Source organism: Apium graveolens, chromosome 1 (assembly GCF_009905375.1).
Source record: "Apium graveolens cultivar Ventura chromosome 1, ASM990537v1, whole genome shotgun sequence".
In the NCBI taxonomy this organism is placed as follows: Eukaryota; Viridiplantae; Streptophyta; class Magnoliopsida; order Apiales; family Apiaceae; genus Apium; species Apium graveolens.
Window position 1 is genome coordinate 10226342 of NC_133647.1, and position 25406 is coordinate 10251747.

Genomic DNA, 25406 nt, shown 5'->3' on the forward strand with positions numbered 1-25406 from the left:
GTTTGGAAGAAAGCGGAGTGACAAGCACTGCCTTAGAGCATCTCCAATAGAGGTTACCAAGGTGTTGTTAAATCTTATGTGGCATGGTACCCTTGGTTGCCAACCTATTGGAGTTGTATGGTTAGCAAGAGGTTACCTATCAAGATTGCCAAAACTTGTCAACTTCTTAAAATGGTTAAAATACATATACAAATGTAAAATATTTATATCAATAATGCATTTTTTAGTTTATGAATCATTTTATAATTTTTTTTTGCTAAATGAATCATTTTACAATTTAATTTAAGGGACCACATAGGCAACAATTAAAGGTTACTAATTATTGGAATAGAATATTGTCAAGTTGATATAAAATTGAGTGAAAATAAAATATTAATATATATGATCATTTGGCAAAGTTGGCAATTAGCTTAACAACCCCTTATTGGAGATGCTCTTAGTGTCTCTTTAAATAGCACTGCATGAATGAACAATGGTTTGACGGTCCTTATGTAATATACATGAATTTTAGATAATAATAATAATAATAATAATAATAATAATAATAATAATAATAATAATAATAATAATAATAATAATAGGTGATGAATTTGATTTAAGTTAAAATAGGAATTATAAAGAATTTGTTTGAGTTAATAATAATTAGATTAGAATAAGGAGTCTTTGTAAAATTATAAATATTCAGCACCCCTATTAAAACAAACATATATATTATTATTAAAATCCTAGATTAGGGCGAGAAAGAAAAGGAGAGACAGAGGAGCGGAGAGAAAACAGAGTAGAACAAAGCAGCGCTGAGCAGTCTTGTGCACTAGTAGCAAAACAAGTAAGACATGTGCACTAGTAGCAAAACAAGTAAGACATTTTTTTATTTTTATAAGGACAAGATGATTAAATATTGATATTTGTGCAATTTTTTATTTTTATAATGACAAGATGATTAAATATAGATATTTGTGTGAATAAACCCTTTTCCAGGTTAAGATCATGTGAGTATTATTTGTAGTTCTTGTTAGTTAAGGTAGGCCTAACTTTATATGAGTTGTATTTATGATTTAATGTGGTGATTGCTTCACATTTTTTTATATATAATTATTTGTTTTAATGATTTTAAGTCACGATGATTTGCACAAAGACATCCTTATATACAGTTTCAATCACATATTTATACAAGAACTTGATTTATAATACTTAATCTTTAGATTATTTTTATAATACATAATGTTATTTTAATTGTTACATGAATTGCATAGTTGATATTGAATGTATGCGTATTAGTATGACTACCATACTCCTAAGTTGTCCAATTTATATGTTTCCGGTTGATCAAATAAGATAATTAAAATAATGAGTGTGTTCATATTAAGCCAACATATGTGAATCAGTTGTGTAATATTTAGTAATATTAAAATAGGAGATAGCATGTGCGGGACTAAAAGATTATTTTTTAATATATATAAAAGTGCTCTAACTTGTGTTCATATGTCTATGTCTTGTATACTATTTTATTTATTAGCATAATCACCTCCTGACTAGTATATATACATTCATGTGAATTTTTATAAACTAGTTAATTAGTATATAGTAAAACTGATTTTATATGCACGTCTCGACTCCATAACAGGGTATAAATATCTATAAAAATAATTTACAGGTAGTAATGATTAAATAATAAATTATTAAATAAGATGCATATTAATCATATATTATGATTTTGTATTTAGAACGCGTGCTACTGTTTATGCGTTTTTCAAAATTTATCTATGACACCCTCTGTTTTGAAAATTTAAATTATTTGTCTGGTATGATTTTAAATTCTGCCAGAATTATTTTATTTGGACCCTTAGTGTGATTTAGGGTATACCGAGTTAACCAGCTGTAGGGGGACTACAGTCATGTTATTGCGGCACCAGTGACATGACACTTCCGTGACAGTGAGATTGGTCACGGCATATCCTTCTGTTAGCTCTTGGGAGGAGTTTTTGCGCATTTAATATTTGTTCAGGATACGTGGGTGCACCCAGAGTTTGATTTATGATTTGAATTATGGTGACGTTGTATATGTTGTAGACGTTATTCATTCTGTTGCACACATTAGGTATCCAATGATGTGTGTATTTGTATCTGTTCTGATCTCGGTATGAAATATCATAACTTCTCGTTACTTCAGCCTTGCTGTATTTGCTTTATTATTAATTGCAGATTATTTATTTCTGATCTCTTTGTTTTGTAAACTGTATTCCAAATCCGTACTGGGCATTTGGCTCATGCCATATTCTTTTTTTGGCAGGTGCTTAGGGGGATCTGGGACTGTGTGGTGGAGAGCTACCCCATTTATCGATTAGGATTTCAGACTTCATCATTATCTAGACTTAATTATTTAATTAGAAATTCTACATTTATATTATAGGTTTAGAAAGTTTGGAGATTTAATAATATTTGAAGATTATTGATTGTTTAATTATTGTTAGAAATATACTACTGCTATGTTTAATATCCCCTTCTAATTAAAGAAGGGGGTATTACACCTTATAACAGGAAGCAATCAAGCAGAATATGTCAGTGCCTAAATGTACCAAAGATTCATAACCGTAGAAAGTTGGATAAGATTCTTCTGAGGCTACATCAGGTGACACTTCCAACCATTATTTGGCGGCTATATGTTAGGAGCAAGTCTAATTCCACACTGATATGATATTGTTCGCTTTGAGCTGAGCCGCACCGGTTTATTTTTGGGTCACCCCCAAAATTCTCGTACTAATGAAATTATCTAACTGCTTATATTCTAGCAAACTGCTCCTCCCACAAATGATGTGGGAAAACTCTTAACAATAAGCCATGAAAAATTCCTTAAGTTCGCGCCCATGAACATATATAACCCCGTGTATTACGGGATCAAATTTCAAAAACCAGCCTCCAAACTCCTCCGCTATACACTCCCATTGTTGTTGTTTCCGAGAAGGATAATACCACCATGGAATTGGTGCAACTAACATCCTGGACTGTACAAGGAAGGGCTGAGAAACCACCAGTAACATCTGGAATATAGTAACCAGTAGTGTTGACAAAACTACCAGTAGAGACTCTTTGTTGGGCTTGCACTAGAACACGATGGTTATCTACTGAATCACAATCCATAATCCCTCTCCTTTTTTCTGCACCAGCCTTTCCTTTTTGAAAAAGGCCACAAATGTCATTGCCCTCAATGTCACTTTCCAAAAAGTTGGCCCTAATCTATAACTCTGTAAGTCAGGGTATATTGAACTTGGATTTTAAAGGATTTTTTTTATTCATTTAACTAGGATTTAAAAAAATAAAATGTATCAGAATTTTATTGTATTCAACTGGGATTTTAAATTATGTTACAAAATCCGATGGTATTCAATCAGAATTTTAAATTATGCTTAAAAATCTGATGGTATTCAACTGAGATTATTTAAAATCCATTAAAATATGATGGTATTGACGAATTTTATTAGACTTCATAAATTGATGGAATTTGTGGGATTGTTATTTTATGGTTTTTGAAATCCCACCATAATTCATGAGATTTTGAAGGATTGTGTTTAAATCCTAAAGACTCTTCATCAACTTTACGATATTTTATTTAGAATCCGCGTAAAATTAAAACAAGATATAATCTATTAAAATCTCAGTTCAATACACCCCCTCAGTTTCAATTCATGTTTTTGTTAAATATAAAAACTCATTCTCATTTAACGTTTTTAACATTTTTTCTTATTTTTTTTAATTTATTACATAACTGATTATCATGTTTGCAGACCCAAAACAACACTTGATATTAGGTTTTTAATAATAAAACATATATTAAACATACGTTTTTAATTATTTTTAATAATATTTTATATTTTCATATCTTTTTATTGGCTTTCAAAAACTTTAAATTTTAAATTAATTTTTTAAAATTCAATCATGGGCCCTATTTTACTTTTTTTAACATTTTAGGGTTCACCAATTCCCTTTTGGGTTTTAGAAATATTAAAAAATAAATTAATAAAAGATAACCCTAAACTCTAGAGTCTAAACCCTAGTTTAATTACTAGGAACCAAACTCTAATTCCTTACCCTTTTTAATATTTTAGGGTTAACCAATTCTCAATTTGGGTTTTAAAAATATTAAAATAGTTATTAATCCGAATAAAATATGAAACAAAATATCTGTTAAAATAAAGTTTTAAACTTGAAAATATAACATTATCTAGCATTTTGGAGGGAAAAAGGAAAAAAAAAAATAAAACCAAAAGCAAAACGCAAATCCAAAATGAGTTCATACGAAAAACTCAACTTGAGGTTGTGTTCCCCCTAAACATGAATTAATGTTGCGTTTTCAGTTTAAAGTAAAAAATTGAAAATGTAACACGCAACTCCGTTTTTCATTAAAAAGAAAAACATAATACGAAACTCCGTTTTGGACTGATATTTAGGGTTATCTTTCCCCAAAATGACGTGGAGGGTCATTCTCAAATTGTGACATATAAGTCACCACCCCTCCTTTTTCTGTTCTGAGAGCTATTCTTTTTCTTGCTACCAAGCAAATCAAGAAAATATTTTTAGATGAAAATCCGAAAATAAAAAACATTTTCCAACAAAACAAATAAATTAAAGGTTCTAAAATTTTTAATGTGCCTGTAATATTAAGCTAAGTTTCGATGACTATATTGTAATTTGTAAATACATATTTACTCGGTATCATACTAACATGTCTCCATACAAATATGTAACAAGTGTGATGGCCAATACAAATATGTAACAAGTGTGATGGCCAAAGTTAACCCAGAAAAATAGATTCAAACATTTGCTTTGAGACTGAAGTGTTTAAACCAGTGTTGTGGAAATCGGCCGATCCGTCGATAAATCGCCCGATATATCGGCAGAATTGCTTCTCACGATCTTATTTTCCTGAATAGGTGGATTACCCGGTTTGGGTAAAATTGGGTCAAATAGCGGGTCAAACCTGTTAAAATCGGATCACCCAAAAATTTACAGATTGAAAAATGTAATACTCAAAAGATGATTAGCACTCACGACTTTGGTAGAGAGAGAAGGAAAATCATCCTTTAAGCTGCGCTGTAGCTTCTTGAAACTAATCGGTCTATCTTCCATTGATTTTTCTTCCGGAGGCGAAGTGAAGAAGGCTAGTGAAATCAAGACTCCAATAGGTGTGAAGAAAAGAAGAAAATGAATTGATTTTAGGTATTGATTTTAGGTGTGAAGCCACCTAAAATCAAGGGTAAGAAAATCCAGAGTACTCCCGAACGAAGAAGAAGAAACCTTCAAAGTATGCCGCAAGTTGCAACTAAGAAATACTAATAGATATTTATGCATAGTGTGAGCAATATGTTCAATTTCTAATATCTACATAATTTGTTTTAATATCTAATATATGCCAATGTTCTTGAAATTAGGATCTAATAAAAATATATTTGTAAATAAATAACTAATATAATTATAATAATATATTAATATAATTTAATAAATAATTTATCCAATTTTTACTCGAATTAATCCTTCCGATTCCATAGCTCGACCGATATTCACTGATTCCCGATTTTTACAACACTGGTTTAAACTGACTTTGAAGATAAGCCGTAAAAAGTAAATGAAGCTATCGTTTGATTTTTGTCACAGTTACGAAAATCGGTGTGTTAAATCTTTAGTAGTAGAAAATTTGTATTTTTGGAAAAAAAATGTAAAAACATTATTTTTGCATATAAAAATCTAAAAAATGTACTTTTTTTTAATTTTTGGAGTAATGATATTGATTTGAGTTTTTTTTTTTTAAAAAAAAGCCAAAGCCAAAAATATTTTTGCAAAACTACTGTCATTTTTAAAAAAACTGCTAAAACACCTTTTTATTTGCAAAAATCCTATATTTTTTTATTTTGTTTTCCAAAATAAGGTTTTCTGCAATTCGATTCAATTATATGCAATATTCGGTAAGTTTACACAACTCCATGCAACCTCGTACAGTCTCAAATTCAACCAAAAAACACGATTCAAATAGTTGCATGTCTGCTTGAATTTGGTTGATTCCTAATTTTCGCAAAAAAATCTGAAAATAATAAAATAGCAAAAAAATTAAAAAAAAATAGTATTTTTGGTAATTTTTTTATTATTTTATAAAATTCTATCTAGGTCTGAATTTTTTTCAAGAAAACCTAATTTTAATATTTGAATAAGTTTTATTCTCTCGTATATATGTATATTCCAAAATGTTCGTTTATATAAATTTTTTTTAAAAGAAATTGTGAAAATTCTAAATATAATCAAATACGGTCATATTTGATAAATCAATCTCATTTTCGTTAAAATATAATTTTCTTTCCTTTTGAACCAATTTTTTTAAAAGTACAGGAAACTTCCCTTTTCCAAATGTCAAATTCGACCAGTATCGTTCAAATTTAGGAGCAAAAAATAATATAATTAGCGAAAAATTATCGTCATATTTTGGTAATGATGAATTCGACCATATAAATATACCGGTCAAATTTAGTCGTACAAAAATACCGGTGAAAATTTTAATTAAATTCAACAACACTATTTTAACCAGATTTAAATTCGACCCTTAATGATTATATATTTACCGGTACTCAGTCAAACATTCATTAAGTTGACCATTAATTCAACGAAATAGGCTAGTTAAATTTGTATAACTATATTAAGCCTTTATTGTAGTAAAATTTGTGGAGAAGACAAGATCTCGGCTTTTATATTTTATTAGTATTTGAACAGGCATTCCTAATTGCTAAGATGCTCTCACCGTAGTCAAAAGTAGATGTTATAGAATATATTATAATAGTAGTTTATCCAATTATTTATTATTTTATCTTTTAATAATAATTTAAATATACTATTACAGTACAACTTTGATGTTATAATCAAATCTATTTGTTCAAAAAATTACAATACATTAATATTTCAGGATAAATTATATGTCCCCATAAGATTTCTAAAAGAAAAAAGTTGGTTACGGAAACTTTTTAGAATACATGTTATGTTTTTTTCAATTCAGCATCTTTTTTTTTAAATAAATAAATAAATATCGATCTCTTTTTTATTTTATTTTCTGTTCTAAATAATTACTTTGCTCATTTGCAGTCCATCAGATTCACTTTTAATCCCTAACTAGCCTAAAACCCGGACGATACATGAATTATTTTTAATATTACATAACTTTTTTTAATATAATTTGAAATCAAAAATTTTAAGTTATGAAACTTATTTATTTAAAATTTTAATAATATGATTCGATAATATTTATTAATATACACATACGTGTATAAGTTAATTATACTACAGTTTTAAAAAATAATGTAATTATTAAAATTTATATTTTCATTGATATTTATAAGTGTATTTACGAAAAATTATTATATTTAATTAAAGTAAATTTTAGCTCAAATCTATAGTATATGAATTGTCATTAGTCTTAACTGACCATATTTAACAAACTATATCCAGATTTATGTCAGTTTAATATGTTTAAACCCGAATAAATGGTAACATTTTGTGTTAATGGCAAAAAGATTTAGTAATTATACTTACTATTTTGTTTAATTTTATTTTAGCCCGAGATGATTATTATTTTAATTTAGACCGAATGGATAATATATATTATTTTATTTTAGTTTGATGACATGATATCGACCACACAAATTTCTTTTCAAATTTATATTTTGTTATAGTCCGGTTCAATAATAAATATTTATATCGGGATCAATAATATTTATAAATTTATTTTAGCCCAATTTTTCAAATTCAACTAAATATATGTAATTTTTTTAATTTTTTATTTAAAATTGGATCAATAGTATAATTTTGTTTAGTCTGACCGGTAATTTAATGACATTATATCGACCCCACGAATTTCCTTTCAAATTTTAATTTTATTATAGTCCGGTCCAATAATATAATATTTTTAGCGGGATCAATAATATATTTTATTTTATTTTATCCCAATTATTAAAATCCATTTAGTTAACAATATGTAGTTTTTAATTTTTTATTTAAAATTGGATCAATATTATAATTTTGTTTAGCTCAGCCGGGTGAATTTTATATATTATTCCGTTTCAATAAAAAGCATTAGACATATTATAATTATATTATGAATATTTATCTATTTGTGAGAGTGTTTTAATTTAAATATTATTATTATTACGGTGACCAAACCGACTATCAACCAAACTTTCATTATTTCGTCCCTAATATAATAGTATAGATAGATATTATCGAAGATTGATAGATTGATAGATATATAGATAATCAGTATATATTAAAAAGAATTGTCCATAATATTTTTAGAGAAAAATTTATTTTATTTGGAGAAAATAAAAAGACAACATGTTTTACTTAAGAAAGATATAGATTAAAAAGAATTGTCTAAAATATTTGTAGCAAAAGAGTTGTTTTAGTTGGTTAAAATAAAAAAAGCAATATATTTTACTTTATATTGGTTAAATATTAATTAAGTAAGAGCAATTGGGTAAAATTTTAATTTTTTTTTAATAAAGGGTAATTATGTAATTGAAGGAAAGATCTTAAAATTTTGTATTTAATAGAATAATATAAATAGATAAATAATTCGACTAAAAAATCAAATAATTTTTCTTTATTTGTTTATGTAATTGAATTGTAAGATAATGTTTACTTTAAGTATATTTGTCGTTAGTAAAAATTATATAAAACAAATATTTTTTACTGTGGACTCGTATAAAATATATATGTGACAACTATTGGTTAGAGCTGCAGATGGTTTTGACTTTTGCATGAAAAAAATAATTTATTAGTTATTAGTAATTATAATTTTATTAATCGATTTCATATATTTAGAGAAGTTGTTTTAATTAATATATATAAAAAATATAACATATTATAGTTGAAAACGATTTTTATTTCTTTTTATATAATAATTCGATTACTAAGACTAATAAAAATTTTAAGTAAAATAAGGGTAATTTAGTAAATTCAGCTTGTACCAAAATATAGGTACCGATATCAAAAATTTTAATGTTTCGTTTTTTATATAATAGTAATAGATAGATAATATTGATCTTGCAGTCAATGAATTTATAAATTTATTTTAGGTAAACAGAAAACACTGGGAAGGAAAATTAAATATAATACAAGGAAAATTCACTATACCAGTCAGACTGCATAGGTAAGTGGAGTTGTAGACCTATGAATTTCTCAGTTGATTCCTCAAAGAATTTACGAACATGCAGACAATTCACATTAAGAGTTTTCAGGTATGATGTAAAATTACGAATAAGTCCCTCATACCGACTAAACGTAGGTTCTGACAGAATGGGTCGGTCATAACCGGCAAGAACGCTTTTTGTTAGCCCTCTTTCTGTCAAAGTTTTCCAATAAACATCTATTTTGAAACCACATCTTACATAGTTTAGAAGTGCATGTGAAAATAGATTTATAGCATACAAAGAAATAAGTAACACAAATAATTATTTTCTTAGACTTCATTGTGTTAAATATTTGCAAATAACTTCGAATTATAATTACTGATCTCTCGTTACACTTATTAACATATACCTCACATATAACTGTCTCAGAATTGTAACTGATTGTTTACTAAGACTTTAAAGAGCTGAGACATTGAGACAAACTGATTGTTTACTAAGACTTTAAAGAGCTGAGACATTGAGACAAAGAAAGTTTTTTCATAAAATGGAAACAATAAACACATTGGAGCACGAAATATCTATTACTCTCATTATTTCCATGTGTTTTATCAAGCATTATTGTCCAGCTACTCGTCAAAAGCATAAAAGATTCTATTACTAACATAAATTGAAAAACTAGACGTTATAGTAAAATTTCAGGAGAAAGACAAAATCCCGCTTCTATATTTTCGTAGTATTTGTTCAGGCATTCCTAATTGCCAAAGATGTTGTCACCTTAGTCAAAAATAGATGTTATAAAATATATTACAATATTAGTTTATCCAATTATTTATTATTTTCTTTTTTAATAATAATTAAAATATATTATTACAGTACAACTTTGATACTATAATCAAATCTATTTGATCAAAAAATTACAATAAATTAATATTTCAGGACAAATTATAATGCCCGGATAAGATTTCTTGAAGAAAAAAGTCTGTTATTAAAACTTTTTACAACATTATCTTTAATAACTTTTTCAATTCAACATCAATTTTTTAAAAATAAATAAACATCGATCTCTTTTTTTTTTTTTATGTTCTAAATAATTACCTTACCCAATTGCAGTCCATAGGATCCACTGTTAATCCCTAATCCTAATATAATTACTATTGATCTGCGGTCAACGATTATGTAAACTTATTTTAGGTAAACATAGAACATTGTGAAGGAAAATTAAATAGAATACAACAAGGAAATACCCGCGAGTCCTGCACCTGCTTTCCATTACTCCATTTTCATTCGTACATCCTTGGCTTCTTGACAAACCCCAGAAGTTCTCTTGTCTGATCAAGACAATACCACTGACTTCTTCTCCTCAATGGCAGCTGAAGAGTGCGCCGTCCACCACCAAAAGGAAAAAAACGAGAAACGATATCAAACTATTTACTGCTTCATAATTGGCATCTTCTTCACTGCCGGCCTCATAGTTTTTATCACATGGCTTGTCCTAAACCCGAAAAATCCCCGTTTCATGATCCAAGACGCTACCTTCTACAATTTCAGTGTCACCTCCTCTCCGGACCTCTTCACTTGTGTTTTCCAAGTCACTATCATCTCCTATAATCCTAATGACAGATTAGGTATATACTACGAAAATTTAAAGGCTTCTGCTCACTACCGTGACCAAATAATATCACTGCCTACTTCTATACCGCCTACTTATCAAGGCCACCACGATTCAAACATATGGTCACCGTTTATAGAAGGAATTAGCACGCCAATATCTCCGTATAACGTATATGCACTGAACCAGGACCAGGCTAGTGGAGCCATTCCAATGACGATCAAAATCAATGGAGACCTTATGTGGAAAGCGCTCTCCAGAAAATTCAGTAATAAAGGTTTGCATGTTACTTGTCGGGCTCTTATTCCTTATGGAACTGAAATCCGAGATAGTTTGGCTGCTGGAACACGAACTTCAATCAAGTACCCGCTCTCAGTCAATTGCAGGGTCGATGTTTAGCTAAAATTAGTACACTAAAATAGTTTCTACAAAGGTTTTTTTATCCGTATTATGTCATAACCTTGATTTGTTTTTTATTTTGATTACTAGACCTAGCATTCAGTTTGTATCTGGGCTTTGCTTTTAACTGGGTTTAATTTACACTTTACAATAGGAGAAGTTTCGATTATAAAAATAAGAATATGAGTAGAAACTCTCTTATGTATACTGAATACTCTATTATATCTTGAGTACTGCAGGTCTGTTACCACGAAAGAAGAATAGAGTACTATTATTTTCATGACCCTGAAATCCACATTGTATCTATTGAGCAACCATATAAAGATAATTGTTGTAGCCACCGACCAAGAACACACAAGCACTTAATAGACTTGATAGATTTAGTTACTCATACGGTTAAAAGGTATTAGTTACAAAACCTTAACTTTGCCTTTTGAGAAAAATAAGGGAATGCATGTCCTGGAAGTAAGTTCCAAGATAAACAGGAATTTTAAGAGTAATACTGAACCTAATTTTAGATCAACAAGAACATGAAAATGAGGGCTATGATCATACCATTATAGAGCCGAAGTTCCAAAATGAAATTGGTGCTATGTCAATGCAAGAGCTTTCTGAAGATCACATGATCAAAGAATATCTTGTTTAAACACAAAATTTGCAAGTCTAATGCCCTCTTCCAAATAATAAACAAGTTATGACCACCCGAACCAAGAACTTGAAGGAGGCCACAAAAGTTCACCGGAAAGAACAGAATTGATTATCTCTTTCATCATTTTTTATTATAGAAGGATCAACTTAGTAGTTTTCTCTTTGAATTAGTAAATTTTATTTTGGATCAATTAATGTTTATAATTCTCATGTTCAGTCAGTTTTTATCTTTTCGGATATGTCATATGTGCATGCTCTGCTGAATATTCACCATGTCTTTTTGTCAAGAACCTGCTATTATGATTTTCTTGCTGCTTCATTATGTTGTGAGAATTTTTAAAAATGAGATTTTTTGGGCTACTATTGTGTCAGCAAATAAAATTTATCAAGTAAACTTTGAAACTTTCTGAATTGTATTCCTTAAACTTTGATGAGAAGCGTTGAAAGAACCAAAATGAATGCTTGTAATCCAGTGAGACTTGAATCTGTAAAGGGTTAAAACCATACTATAATATTTCTGTAAATTGAACAGACTTGTATCTGTTCTAAAAATAAATACAGAAGACCTGAGATATATTGTAAAGAGCATGGGAAAATGGTGATCTCTTGAAAGAGGAAAAATCTCTGTAGTAATTCTATGACAAAAAAGCTTCACTATTGACAAAAAGATGGAGGGATCAATATGTGGTAAAACATGTATAATACTATTGTAGGAGACGAGTTAAAGAAGCAACTTAGAAACCGATGGAACTTCATTGAAAGTTAATTCATTCATGATCGAGTTAACCACGTGAGAGGTTTAACATGATCGAATGAAACATGTGAAGATTGACAGGCCATAGGAGGGATACTTAAGAATAGAATTATATGATCGAATGAAACACTTGAACATGTATAATAGAATTACAGTTTAGGGGATTCTTAAGTTCTTCATTTGTGCAATTTACACTTATGCACTAACTTGAAAGGAACTTTGAACATATAACGGGATTAGTTGATATGTAGATAACCTAGCTTTTCTCAAAAATCAAAATATTCTGAATATATTGTTTCAAATATCAACCTTGATGTAGAAAGTTCATCAATATGTTATTTCTTTATTTATCCAATTTATTGTAACATACGTAAAATATGAAAAATATCAGTTTGCTGTAACGCTTGACCAGCAGCATAATGTTAATTCTAGATCTGCGGCCTACTTTGGACAACATAAATTTCTCCACTTCTGACAACTCCTTCAATGTCCTGGGCACAGCCGAAGAGGCCTTCAATGAGTTTGCCTGCCTCCGCAATTCTTGTGAACAGAGAGGCTTGAAAAGCTTTGTCAATCACCAACGGATCGTTTGAATAGTCCAGTACAACTTCTTGTGCTTTGTCCATAGGTAAGCTGTACATTTATCATTTTAAACAAAATTGTGGAAAGAACGGGTAATTGGAAGATGGTAATTTACATGTCATATTAAACTGTTGGGTGCTATGTGCTAAGCATTATTAATCTACTGGTCACTCACATTCAATCAGTAAGGTTGTTAAGTTCTATCAGATATGACTGGGACCGAGATATGTATGTTTCATACAAACATTTGATTGGTGGCGTTTAATTTAACTATTACGGTGCTTAGTATCAGAAGTTCTGATCCTATAGACACTTGAAAATCAAAAGAAGCAATATATGAAGTTGTTATTTTCATTTCACTTTTCTGTAATCATTATAAATAAAATGAACTGAATCGTTGTTAACAAAATGAGTAATTCTGAACATACCTGTCATAAAGACCAGCACCGGCATATCCCTTTAGGTCCTCGCCATTGGAATCAGATCTAAATATAATAGACTGTTTAACGTATAGTCCTATTGATTTGCTCGGATAGCCAATAACCTGACATTCTCATTATATATTAGAAGAGTTCATTCGGAATTCAGATTAGATCCATAGGGCAGAGAAGTCAATTTCAATATATTGGTTGAGAAGCAGTAGAACAATTGGAAACTATAGAAGAGAGCATAAATAAGGACTATCAAAATAACTCAGATGAAGAAATTGATTCACATAAGTTGAACTCAAGACCTTATGACTCAACTGCTTCAGTAAAATAATATGAATTAAATGATGTAAATTAATATCTTCAATATTGTAAGAAAAACCGCCAGGTACTTTGTAGCTCGTCCTGTTATGTACCATTATTATGAGAAGAATGATCTGAAGTACACTTACATTATGAGATTTAAGATTTGTTTTTCTAGTGGTAAAGCTCATTGCTCTTCCAGGATAGGCGCCTACCAAGGTCTCCCCCAAGCCTCTGACAACCTGATTTTGCACCAAAATTAACAATTTGAAGGCTTTCTCTATGAATAACGGAAAAAAAATCATTGTTTACCTCACTATATATCTCCGAAGCATCACCAGATATTGGATTCTTGGTGTGAATTACAAAGGCATAATCAGCTCTGATGATTTCTTGAACTAAGATGGCCATGCAAATGTCGTTATGGTTCAAAGAACCCTTCCTGCAGCTGATATATGCTCTTTCATTCCATTTGGAAGCCCAAACCTAACAAAAAAATTAATTAATCATCTAGGAAATTATTTTATCCGTTCTTAGCAATCATGTAGTATTTTATTAGGAGTAGAAGGGTTCGAAAATTACTCTTATTATTGCTTCCCAAGCTCGGTTCCAGAAGTTCACACTCTCTTCTTCCAGCCATGGGATTCTCAAACTTTTCATTTTGCTCTTAAGCTCCAGAATCTATCAAGAGTTAAGAATGAAGTATGTCACACAAGTTTGTAGGAACAACGCCAGCATGTTATTACTAAATATCACAAGAACCTCCTGGCAAATATATATGGCCCAGTATACAACAGTGAAATGCAAGTGGACTCGAATAGTACCATGTTTCTATGAACATAAGTGGGGTCAGTAAATTCATAGAACATTAAAATGCAACTTGTTTATGAATTAATATATATATCGAAAACCTATTATTAGTTGCTGAAGATGTAAAAAATAACCAGACGCGTGGGTGCTTTGATTTGGTGAACAGTTTCTTGTATTGCCCGAAGTTTTGAAAGGTCGCCATTATCTACTAGCTTACTGAGGTTGTAAATTTGCTCAGCTTGCTCCTGTAACAAACGATCATTATAGAATGAAAATGAAATTAAACGCAATTTTTAAACAAGCATTTGAAACATGTTATAATGCGAAGAATTGCATAACATTGTCTTTGAAAAATTATGAATTTGGTATTAAGAAGTGAAAGTTAAAAGCTACAAGGAGCCAGAGCAACAACAGTGAGCACTTTATAGGTAAATAAACACATCTGTAAAAGAATTATGATTTCTTGAGCATTAATTGACTTAAGCATGAATTTTTGCGGTGAGCAACCATGAAAAACAGGTATATATTTTAGGTGTAATCATGTCCTAGTACACATTGATATTAAACAAATCAACCTAATCTCAAGCTGTGCCAAAAAGCAAATAAATGCCCGAAAGGCAAGAACTTGTACCTTATTTATGTCATCCGATAGAATAGTCTCAAACACTCCGAAAGGAATGGCAATGGACACCGGAAGTTTAATCCAACTAGGCAACCTCTCACTTAAAAGTCTGATGTTGCAAGATTTCGCACCAACCTATATTGGACAAAAACAGTCGGTCATAATGTCCATCTCCAAGGCATACATCTTAAATAAAGAATCTAGTATATTATAGATTTATAGTGACTACTGACTACTGGCTACTGAGGCATACACGAGACACCCTACTGAACACACTTTAAATGAACAGCGGAAGGTCTATATGACCGATTCCCTTAAATGCAAACTAAGCATTTCTTGAAAGTTGAACATAATTAAAAAGACAAGGTATCAATAGAACGAATGAACGTAATATTACAATCCACAATTTTAATACTCAAATTTAATATCTAAATAATTCATTTTTTGACATCCAATGCAAACTTGTGGAAGAGCTTACCATCTCAGTGCTGAACTCCTGGAGTGATATAGCAAATTTTCCCTTGAATCTTTTTTTGCTAAATAGTCCTCGGGAGCTAGAGGAAGAGGGTGCATATTTGGAAGATAAAGTTGAACTAGAAATGTCCCTGCAGGAGATATCATAGGAGTTTTGTAAGTGAAATCTTGAGACACTCCTAAATTCCAACCACCACTTAAAACGACATACATGATTATAAGATTTCCTAGCTTCAATAGGATTGACACGACTTTTCCTTGCTTCAGTTTGAGGTCCTTATAAACATTCTGATCCAAACATGAAGCAAACAAAATCTGCAAGATGCTAGTTAAGTTAGTTTTTATTACGAACATACCCACAACAAAGGAAACATGAGACTATCCGAAAAGTGTAATGTTTCATTTCTGCAAGTACAAAGAATAAAATACACAAAAAGATCATGCCTTGCTATTTCTTGCTCTTATAGATACATGAGCCAGAACATCTGGCAAATCAGATGTCAATACAGCAACAGCACCATCAGGGATCTCCTCCTCTCCACTAACCTTATTTGCAACGATAACTGTTGGCTCTCTATAAACTTTGTGTTGCACACTAATCAATTTATTTACATTGACTACAAAACCACGCACTTCAGCAGGGCTTATGACTTGCCAACTGCCATTAGTTTTTTGTTCAGTATTCAGTAAAATCAAATTATGCAAAGAAAGTCACTCTATGCAGAGTGAAACTGATCTGACTAAAAGAGACAGAAAAATGGAAGTATGAAAGCAATAATTATTGATGGTTTATTGTTGCTTCACAGTTTTAACCCTACCAGCCTAAATTTGCAAATTTACGCAGTATCGGGTCTAAACGATTAATAAGCATGGAAAGACTCCCAGCTGATCCCGTTCTAATCAATTCCTCTGTAAATGTGTCAATCTGCACACAAATTTGTTATCAGTTAATATAATATGACAACAAGCTAAGAATGAAATTTTATAGACTATGAACTTGATGTTAGGAATGAGGTTCAAAGTCATCAACATACAGCCCCTTTTTCCACATAGAGTAAAGGACCAAGATATTGCACACTAGGCTGGATCTTTTTCTGGTAAAACTCTGCTTTGTCAGCCAGTGCTAACCGGATTCTGTCAACAACAGCCTTTGTTTGCAGTGCCCAGTTGGCATCGCTTGGTTTGTATGATTCACATACGCGGTACAAGTCCTTTGGTTGTGCTCACAGAAAAAAGTCGAAAAAGGAACACCAGTTAACATTATCGGTTAAATTTTTTAACGAAGATAAATTATGAGGCAAGTTTAAATGAATTATCGGGGAAGTAGTGATGACGTATAAATAGGTGATCTGAGGGTAGATAGAGTAAATACTAAGCATTTTGTAGATAACTTATATTGACCATTGGAAATTATGCACCATACAAATTTATCGGGAAACATACACAATTTGTAACCAACTGCCAGTCTTCAGTGTACAGATAGTTCAATTATAAGATGCAAAGGACGAAATACTATGCTACCTTTTATCAATATTAATAGTTGCTTAAACACAGCTGTTCATTTACGAAGAAGATGTGGCATTTAAAGTAAGGAGAATATATTACCTTTGTACAATATATAAGTTCTTCGTTGTCAACACTTGACAGGCACAAGTTTTCAAGAACCAAAGTGGTGAAGAACATGATTGCCTAATGACATAACAGATAATTTGTTTGCTAGAAAAATTATGAGAATATTTTAAAAATCAAAAAATATATATATCATTACTGGAACGTCCGAGGAATTGAGATTTGCAAGACCCCTTTCCATTGTCGTTCTAACAGCTGAGTCCAGAGCAAGATCGAGGAAGAGCAAATCTTTTAATCTTCCATGAGATGTAACAATTCTGGGACGGAGCTCAATTCGAGACTCCAGTAATTTCTGATAACGAGAGAACAAACAATAAATCGAAAATAAATTGTTATTTGCTTTTATGATGATTGAATGATAAAGTATTTGATAATATATACTATGATCAAGTTGAAGAAGTAAACCTCCATCAAGGGACCGATACTCGTATCACCTGTATGTGCTTTAATAAATTGAAGATAATCCTGCAGTTCATTGGAAAAGTTTAGACATGGAAATATTATTCATAGATCTGAAAATTAAAATTTCCTTCTATAAAGAGCAAAAGCAGAAAAAAGTATCAATTAATCGATGTGATAATCTTTTGCTCATATGTTGACTCTAAATGGAAGATACACAGAGAGGGAAAGTACTTGCAGCTTAAGCGTTAATCCAACGGATGAAGGATTTCTGTAAGCTCCCATTAATCCGTGTCCCTGTGATGCAGTAAATTAAATTTAAAAAACAGAATCACACAAAAGGTTGATTAACTTCAGAACATTTGAACAATATATGCATTTACCTCAGGAGTACTTAAACATATGTCAATAGTGGATTCCAAGTCGCTACCTGAGTGAACAGCCTGCATAAATCTAGCCAAATTAATTAGAAGTTCCAATAAGAATTGAAAGAGAAGCCTTTACTGAGATTGAATATAGTAGTTGACAGAAAATCGTGACAGAAGAATGCAAATTATGATTGTAAAGTATCATGCCCTGTGTTACTAAGTATCATTACCAGACAGACTGGATAGTTATGTGGAGTTGTGGACCTATGGATTTCTCAGTTGATTCCTCAAAAAATTTTACGAAAGAGAACACAAAATATAAATAAATATATGTATATAAACATGCAGACAATGCACACACCTTAAGGGTTTTCAGGTATGACGTAAGATCACGAATAAGTCCCTCCCTGGTATCAGGACTAAACTTAGGTTCTGACAGAATGGGTCGGTCATAACTTGCAAGCACGCTTTTTGTTAGCCCTCTTTCTGTCAAAGTTTTCCAATAAACATCTATTCTGAAACCACATCTTACATAGTTTAGAAGTGCCTGTGAAAATAGATTTATAGCATAAAAAGAAATAAGTAACACAAACAATTGTTTTCTTAGACTTCATTGTGTTAAATATTTGCAAATAGCTTCGAATTATAATTACTGATCTCTCTTTACACTTATTAACATATACCTCACATATAACCACATCATCTGGGCTACTATTGTTGTGCAACTTCTGATGCCACTCCTCCATCATGCCACCCTTACAGTTATTGTTTCTCTGAAAGTTATAATGACAGGAAAGAAGCTTAGATTTAAAGTACAGTATGTTCACGAGTAAATAATCAAGATCGAGAAGATGCACCTGAAGCACCAGTATTTCATCACGAATCCTCTGTCCAGATTGACCTTCGCCACCCCGGCCAACACATCCCATGGCTAGTTTCACAATCTCGCGATTGCTTGGCTGCTCCAAATATATCTTTTGAAGTAAATTTGTGAACTTATCTTGAGCTTCACTAATTTCTCTGCAAGAGAGATACTAATTCTTTCTTGAACATTGTTACTTCATATAGGCATATATTTAGGAGAAAAATAAGAAAAACTTGTGATATAAGGTTAATGTATGTTATACTCTTGTGATACAAGTTAAATAATTAAAATCTTGAAATCAATTCAAATGTTGCAAGAAACAGATGTTTTAAGCCCAACCCCTAATTAGCAGAGAATTTATAGATTTTGCATTCGTACTTCTATAAAGTTCACATCCAGATAATGAGTTTCTTGGTGCTGGAAAGTAATAAAGCTGGTAATACACCAAATATCTTGAAGGCATGCCAACCATGTTCTTAAGCAAAGATAAAACCCCATGTTGTACTTCTTACTCGAATGATTCGGTTCTATGGGTATACCAAAATTTTGTATGTAGGAATACCAAAGTTTCATTTCAATCCATCACAAAATAAATATGTTAATCACAGACAATATATAACTTTTGCTACATAAAATTTCCAATTTCTGAGAGAAGATGCATTCAAACAGAGATCACAGAACCACTCATTAACTGCAGTTTCGACCTCAGTACAATTAAAATTGGATTTTGAGATTGGCTAATTCTCAAACTTAATAAAATGACTATCGACTCAACAATTCAATAATTCGCATTCTTAATAGTATACAAAACCAGCAGAGAAAAGTATCTTCTAATTAATATTTAAACTAGCTACTTGGTCTTGCTTTAGGCCACAATGACAAATATATAAGATGACTACTTGATCTGCCAAAACAGTTTTAAATCTGATTTGCTAACAATTGGCCATAAATGCCATGGAAGTGAGCAAATTCAGATATCGTTAACATATTATGTACCTTTATTTGGAATTTAATGTGTTTTTAAGATATTTTGGACAACTGAAAGGTAACACTGACTTCAGGCTTTACTTATAAAATTGTAATCACTAATCAGAAAGATAAGAAATATTCTCTAAATTTTCTTATTGAGGAAAAGAGAAGAAGTAATCTCTACCTAGGTTTGACATTGTAATTCTTATTCCAATTAAGTTGCCTGCAAGCCATAAACCTCAGCCACACAAATATACCAATAAGCCCCATGTCACCTTCAGATTTACAGCGTTCAGTCAACTCCGTTGCAATACAGAACCTGTGCAAAATGGATGAACAAAATCAAGATAGACACTTGTAATCCATTTTTCCCTCTTCTTTTAATTTTGTTTTGGCATGCAACAGTTTTTGTCACATGACTTAAAGGTCCATTCAAGGAGCAATGTCTGTGACTGGATAATCATTATTAAAAAAAATTGAATTCTGAGTCACACAAGTAAATCTCAAATAAGCATAACAAAATCCTTGTCTTGAGACTGATGACTCAAATTTCAATTTGAACATCAATGTGTGTGACAATCTAATAGTTGATGAAAAGCGAGATCGAATTTTTAAGTCTTGAAAGAAATTCGATTTGTCCCTACCATCTTAATATCCTATATCTAGCGCTATCCTTGATTAAGTAGATAAGGCTATGTTTTCAGTCAATAAGTTACAAATTTAATCTTAATATCCCATATCTAGCTCCATCCTTGATTTAAGTAGACAAGTCTATGTTTTGAGTGAAGAAGTTACAAATTTAATCGAGTGACACTTTTTTTTTCTAATTTCATACTCACCTGTGCATCAGTGACCTTTCAGCTTCTTTCTCTCGCTGTGATATTTCATTAAGTAGCCATTTGAGAATCCCTCTTCCATCATGTTCAATCTGCAGAAATGATATATCAATCAATTTCATGCTTTCTATTTCAAAAAAAAAATAGTAAACAAACTTAAAGTTCAAAACCATTAAGATGCAGTCATTAAACATGATCCTTATTATATGATCATCTCTTACTCAATTCTATTTCTGATTTTTAAGCCAGTATGACTTCTGTTTAGATACTTCACCTTAAGTGGAATCAAACTATAGAATATATATCAAAAGGTCTCTGCTGTAAATTCTTGTTTTTCATTGCAAAAATGCTAAGTTTAACTACTGCCGTTTAGGGACAATAGTAATAAGTACAGGAAGTACTATGAAAATCGACTAAAAAGTATTGGAAAAACCTTTCCGTTTGGACTGTAGGAATTTAGGCCTACTAAGAAATTTGCCCCATTATTTTTAATCCATGAACCTCCTGACCAGATGACAAACTGGATCCCTGCAAACTTTCGTTTCTGCAGATTTATATCAACTAACTGCAGACAGAAAACACAAACATGCATTTCGAAACTTACAACAATGAGTCAAAAAGAAAAAAAAAATTGACTTTCAAAAGAATATCTCCAATACTACCTGAAAAGCTCCTTTGGCATTTGAAATGTCTGTGAAATAGGTTTGACATGCTGCATCCAGCAACTTGGAATTTTCAGGCAACATATCCTTTGGGGGAGCCTGCAATTAACAGAAATACAATATATTAATGGAATTGAATACACCGTGTAGTTTCCAAGAAAAGGCCTGTGAATAATAGAACTGCAGACTCACCAACCACTCATTGGGGGTTAAACTGGATACACCCCAGTGAAGAACTGTAGCACCTTTGGTGTTTCCAGCAACCAGAACATGACAATCACCAGCAACAACTTTCACGAGGACCTGGAAATTAAATGCAGGTTACTAGCTACCCTATAACATCTGCGCTCAATCTCAATGGACAATATAGCGACTATGAAATAATAATAAAAACAATTTCAAGTTTTTTTATATTTAAGAACGATCCTCTGGACAAAATCAAATGCACATACGCTAAATTATGGCCAAACTAGATTTTATAACAATGTTTACAATTCTTTTTGAAGAACCTGAATGTTAGCTCTGCGCTAATGATACTTGATGCCCTTGGCATAACTGTATACCGATCCAAAAAAAAGATACAAACTATAAGTGTGGCCATAATATTGTAGAAGTTCGTCTTTCTGTACTACTTATACAATCATCGCAGTAAATAGAAAAACTTGAGAAATAAACTCAAACCGTGTAGCTGATTCTTCACTAAGACTTTAAAAGAGTTGAGACACATTGAGACAACGAAAGCTTTTTCAGAAAATGGAATGCAGACAATAAACACATTGGAGCAGGAAATATCTATTGCTCTCAATATTTCCATGTGTTTTTTCCAGCATTATTGTCCAGCTATTCGTTAAAAAGCATAAAAGACTCTATTACTAACATAAATTGAAAAACTAGGACCTGAGATCAGAATTAAAATGACTTGATACTTAAACTGTTCAAGTGAAATTATCATGTACAGCTCGTTACATGTTTACATCAATATCTTTACACAATCCAGCTATGCAACTGTGCTTAACATCATCCTCCAAGTTGTTGACATCTCATGTAGTTTACTGCTTCTAGCAAGATTAAAGAGCTCATGAAATAAAAAACAATAGGAATGCGTAACTAACCACTATTTCATAGTTGCAAACATGATAAGATTGCCTCAAAATCACATTCTCTCCCCCCACAGAGTTCTCAACCACATCGATTGGTGATAAAGGAGTAGGCTTTTTCTCTTCGTCTTGGGAGTACTTATTCAACCACTTTTGAACATCATATCTCCTGCGTAAGGAGTAAGATGTTTGAATTGGCTGCTCTTCTTTTTTGACTACAACAATGTTATTACTCGCAGCATATTGGCCAGATCTTTGAATTGACTGCTCTTCTTTCTTGATGGAAACTACATTGTTAGTTGCAGCACAGGAGCTAGCTTGTCCAGATCTTTGAATTGACTGCTCTTCTTTCTTGATGGAAACCACATTGTTAGTTGCATCACGAGAGCTAGCTTGTAAGTCGTTCAGCGAAACCCCCTTTGATAGCATACTCTGGATCTCTCTTAGAGCATCATCATAATTTTGCTGCTTCAGATAAAGAAGCATAATATCACTAAAACAACTTTTCCCCCAGATTTCCCTAAATGTTTCTTTTACTTCAAACAGATTGTAATTTGCATATAAATCCAGTGAGATAATTTATTGTACTATCAAAATTAGAATGCATAAAATAAAAACATAAGCAACGTGATACAATTGTGTGCTTTTCTCCCATGACTTGTCTAAATTGATAGGATACCCATTTTGATATTAATCACTTATCATTTATCACAGTATATAAACAGCCAATGATAATCTATTTTTTAAAGTTACAATCGTACAATCTATTTTTTAAAGTTACAATCGTATACACTATAGTGCAATTATTAAAAAAAATTGCACATATTATTTATTGGGTCTAATCTCGCATAAACTTGTTACACTAGTTCAGGATTCTTCACATTCATTCAATTAAAGATAACACATCGAATGTATTGGTTAGGAGGTCAAAGTTTTGGGTGGTGTTGTTTCTTCTCAAAATGGAAGGAAAATTGTTACTGAAGGAACAAAGATTCTGGAAGAAACTTCAATAAGACTTTCAGTGAAGCAGGCAAGACTATAATAAAAAGAATTTAAAAAAGTAGCGTCTTCCTGAAGTGCTTGGAATGGGAGCATGCTCAACCAATCTTTCAAATATATATATCAATAGCATAAATGCTAGCTGTAATTAATTGCATATATTACCTTTTGTTGTATCGGAGAGCTATGCGGCCTACCCTTACTCTCCCAGATAGTGTAAGCTTTGCGTTCAATCAAATCCTTTGGTATTAGCAGAGGAGGATTATCTGTTACATATTTTGGAATTTGAATTTGGAAATTTCCTTGGCCCAGTTTTATCCTGAAATTCAAGTGCAAAAAGGTTTGAACATAAATAATATCCGACTCAATCATAAATCAAAGGAGGAGTAGATGGAGAAATTTTTATACCATTTATCGTATCTGCCATCTTTTATGACAAACTCTATAGCATGTATCTTAGGGTCTCGTAGCTGAATGAGAATAACATCTATATCTTCTCTCTGCAGCTCAATTTAGGAAGCATTTCACATAATAAGCAATTTTCCGTGTTTGATCAAATGAAACATGACTAAAGAAATGATACTGACCTTCATAAATGGTGTTTGTAGCGCCATTTGTTTATAAACTGCTGTTCCTGGAGGACGATCAACAGGAAAAAACCACTTCCTATAAGGAAAAAAAGAGGAACTGAATCAACATTTTCAAGACACTGGAGTGCTACAAAAACAACAGTAGTGTTCCAAAATTTACGTATTTCCGGGGTAAGTACAACCCCAGTGTAGAATCCATGCTCTTGAGCAGTTTTTCAGTTGAATTTCTACTTTGGCGTCGTGTCGATTTGAGAATCCAGTTACATTAACCTATCGCACAAATTATCGAAAGTCTATTAATTTCAGAAGTTGAATAAAAAACACTTACAAGCTTAATATTCAAAGAAAACTGCTACCTGAAGTTCCAATCCATCTGAAAGCTTGTAATCATGAACTTTAGGAAGCTGACAGACAGCTGATGTTGTTGACGCCATTGTAACACAACGATGGCATTGAACACGGAAATCTGCATATGAAACGAAAAATACTCTACGACAAAATATACCATATATACGAGCTAAAATCAAGTTATTCTAATTCCAGTGAAAAGTAGGACGTGGGGCAGCGAAGTGGATTCTATTCGTTTCTTGACATTCATATTGTCCTAGTTCACTTTATTCCCTTTAATCAATCTCTGGACCTTGTTCTAAATTCCCAAAAACTAAAATGTCACTTCTTGACATTTTAATTGCTTCTTAACAAAGAACCAACAAATCTTAAACTACTTAACATCACACATTTCAGTTAAACTTGCTTTTTATGACACAATTAACACATTGTTAAGTTCCGATGATGTTTGCATTTAATATATGTAAAACAAAATAAATAATTCTGTAAAGCAAATTCCAAAATGAATGATCAATACGTAGACGTACTATATTCCGGCTTTTTTTACTTGTTCATTTTGAAAAACGAGTACATTCCTTTTATTTTGAAAACGAGGTTAATGCGTAGATTACCCAAAATTTGAAGCGACACTCTGAATTGCTCAAAGTTTAAGGGATCAGATTCTCTCATAATGGCATAGAAATTGTATATAAGTAGATGCGTATTGCTTTTCATTGGGAAGCAGATTCAAAGTCGGATGCACCAGAGAGGCTGGTGTGCACATTTCCCACAATTTTTACTTCACTCCATCAAAAAGAATACACTCAATTTGTCGCTTTCTGCGTTTTTAGGGTTCGGTTAAGTGTTTGGTTTTT

The 25406-nt window shown here is 31.4% G+C and overlaps 2 protein-coding genes and 1 long non-coding RNA gene across 5 annotated transcripts; 1 reads left to right on the forward strand and 2 right to left on the reverse strand.

The window, feature by feature from the left end:
- Positions 1-4655: 4655 nt before the first annotated feature.
- On the reverse strand, positions 4656-5416 carry LOC141719168 (uncharacterized). Its single transcript, XR_012574041.1, has 2 exons — positions 5047-5416; positions 4656-4920 (listed from the first exon to the last, which is right to left on the reverse strand). It is a non-coding gene; the product is annotated as an uncharacterized LOC141719168 (long non-coding RNA).
- A 5108-nt stretch (positions 5417-10524) lies between these two features.
- Positions 10525-11169, forward strand: LOC141708338 (NDR1/HIN1-like protein 1). Its single transcript, XM_074511957.1, has one exon. The coding sequence runs from the start codon at positions 10525-10527 to the stop codon at positions 11167-11169; it is 645 nt and encodes a 214-aa protein (XP_074368058.1).
- Positions 11170-12817: 1648 nt separating this feature from the next.
- On the reverse strand, positions 12818-25163 carry LOC141660705 (alpha-glucan water dikinase 2-like). 3 transcript variants are annotated; one of them, XM_074467701.1, is made up of 31 exons: positions 24561-25163; positions 24365-24474; positions 24202-24280; positions 24023-24114; positions 23780-23933; positions 22631-23080; positions 21711-21821; positions 21519-21617; positions 21290-21421; positions 20860-20948; positions 20205-20339; positions 19044-19206; positions 18870-18959; positions 18548-18733; positions 18202-18261; positions 18053-18115; positions 17825-17884; positions 17559-17711; positions 17396-17479; positions 16825-17001; positions 16609-16715; positions 16235-16448; positions 16002-16105; positions 15795-15921; positions 15326-15451; positions 14829-14939; positions 14467-14565; positions 14197-14370; positions 14034-14126; positions 13582-13697; positions 12818-13204 (listed from the first exon to the last, which is right to left on the reverse strand). In XM_074467701.1, the coding sequence occupies exons 1-31, from the start codon at positions 24636-24638 to the stop codon at positions 13000-13002; spliced, it is 4041 nt and encodes a 1346-aa protein (XP_074323802.1). In that variant the 5' UTR covers positions 24639-25163; the 3' UTR covers positions 12818-12999. The 3 variants fall into 3 exon arrangements, 2 of the variants coding, with proteins under 2 accessions (XP_074323802.1, XP_074323797.1); XM_074467696.1 differs by having other exon boundaries at positions 22631-23083; XR_012549881.1 differs by lacking the exons at positions 12818-13204; positions 13582-13697; positions 14034-14126 and having other exon boundaries at positions 14335-14370; positions 14796-14939; positions 22631-23083.
- Between the last annotated feature and the right edge of the window lie 243 nt (positions 25164-25406).

Bases quoted from the DNA above. Each gene is read 5' to 3' on its own strand.
- LOC141660705 (XM_074467696.1), bottom strand. From the start codon at position 24,638: ATGGCGTCAACAACATCAGCTGTCTGTCAGCTTCCTAAAGTTCATGAT. The intron at 14,371-14,466 runs GTAATTTTCGAA...TTTTTTTGTTAG, and splicing joins CTTGGGAAGCAATAATAAGA to GTTTGGGCTTCCAAATGGAA. The intron at 13,698-14,033 runs GTAAGTGTACTT...TGAGAATGTCAG, and splicing joins CAAATCTTAAATCTCATAAT to GTTATTGGCTATCCGAGCAA.
- LOC141708338 (XM_074511957.1), top strand. From the start codon at position 10,525: ATGGCAGCTGAAGAGTGCGCCGTCCACCACCAAAAGGAAAAAAACGAG.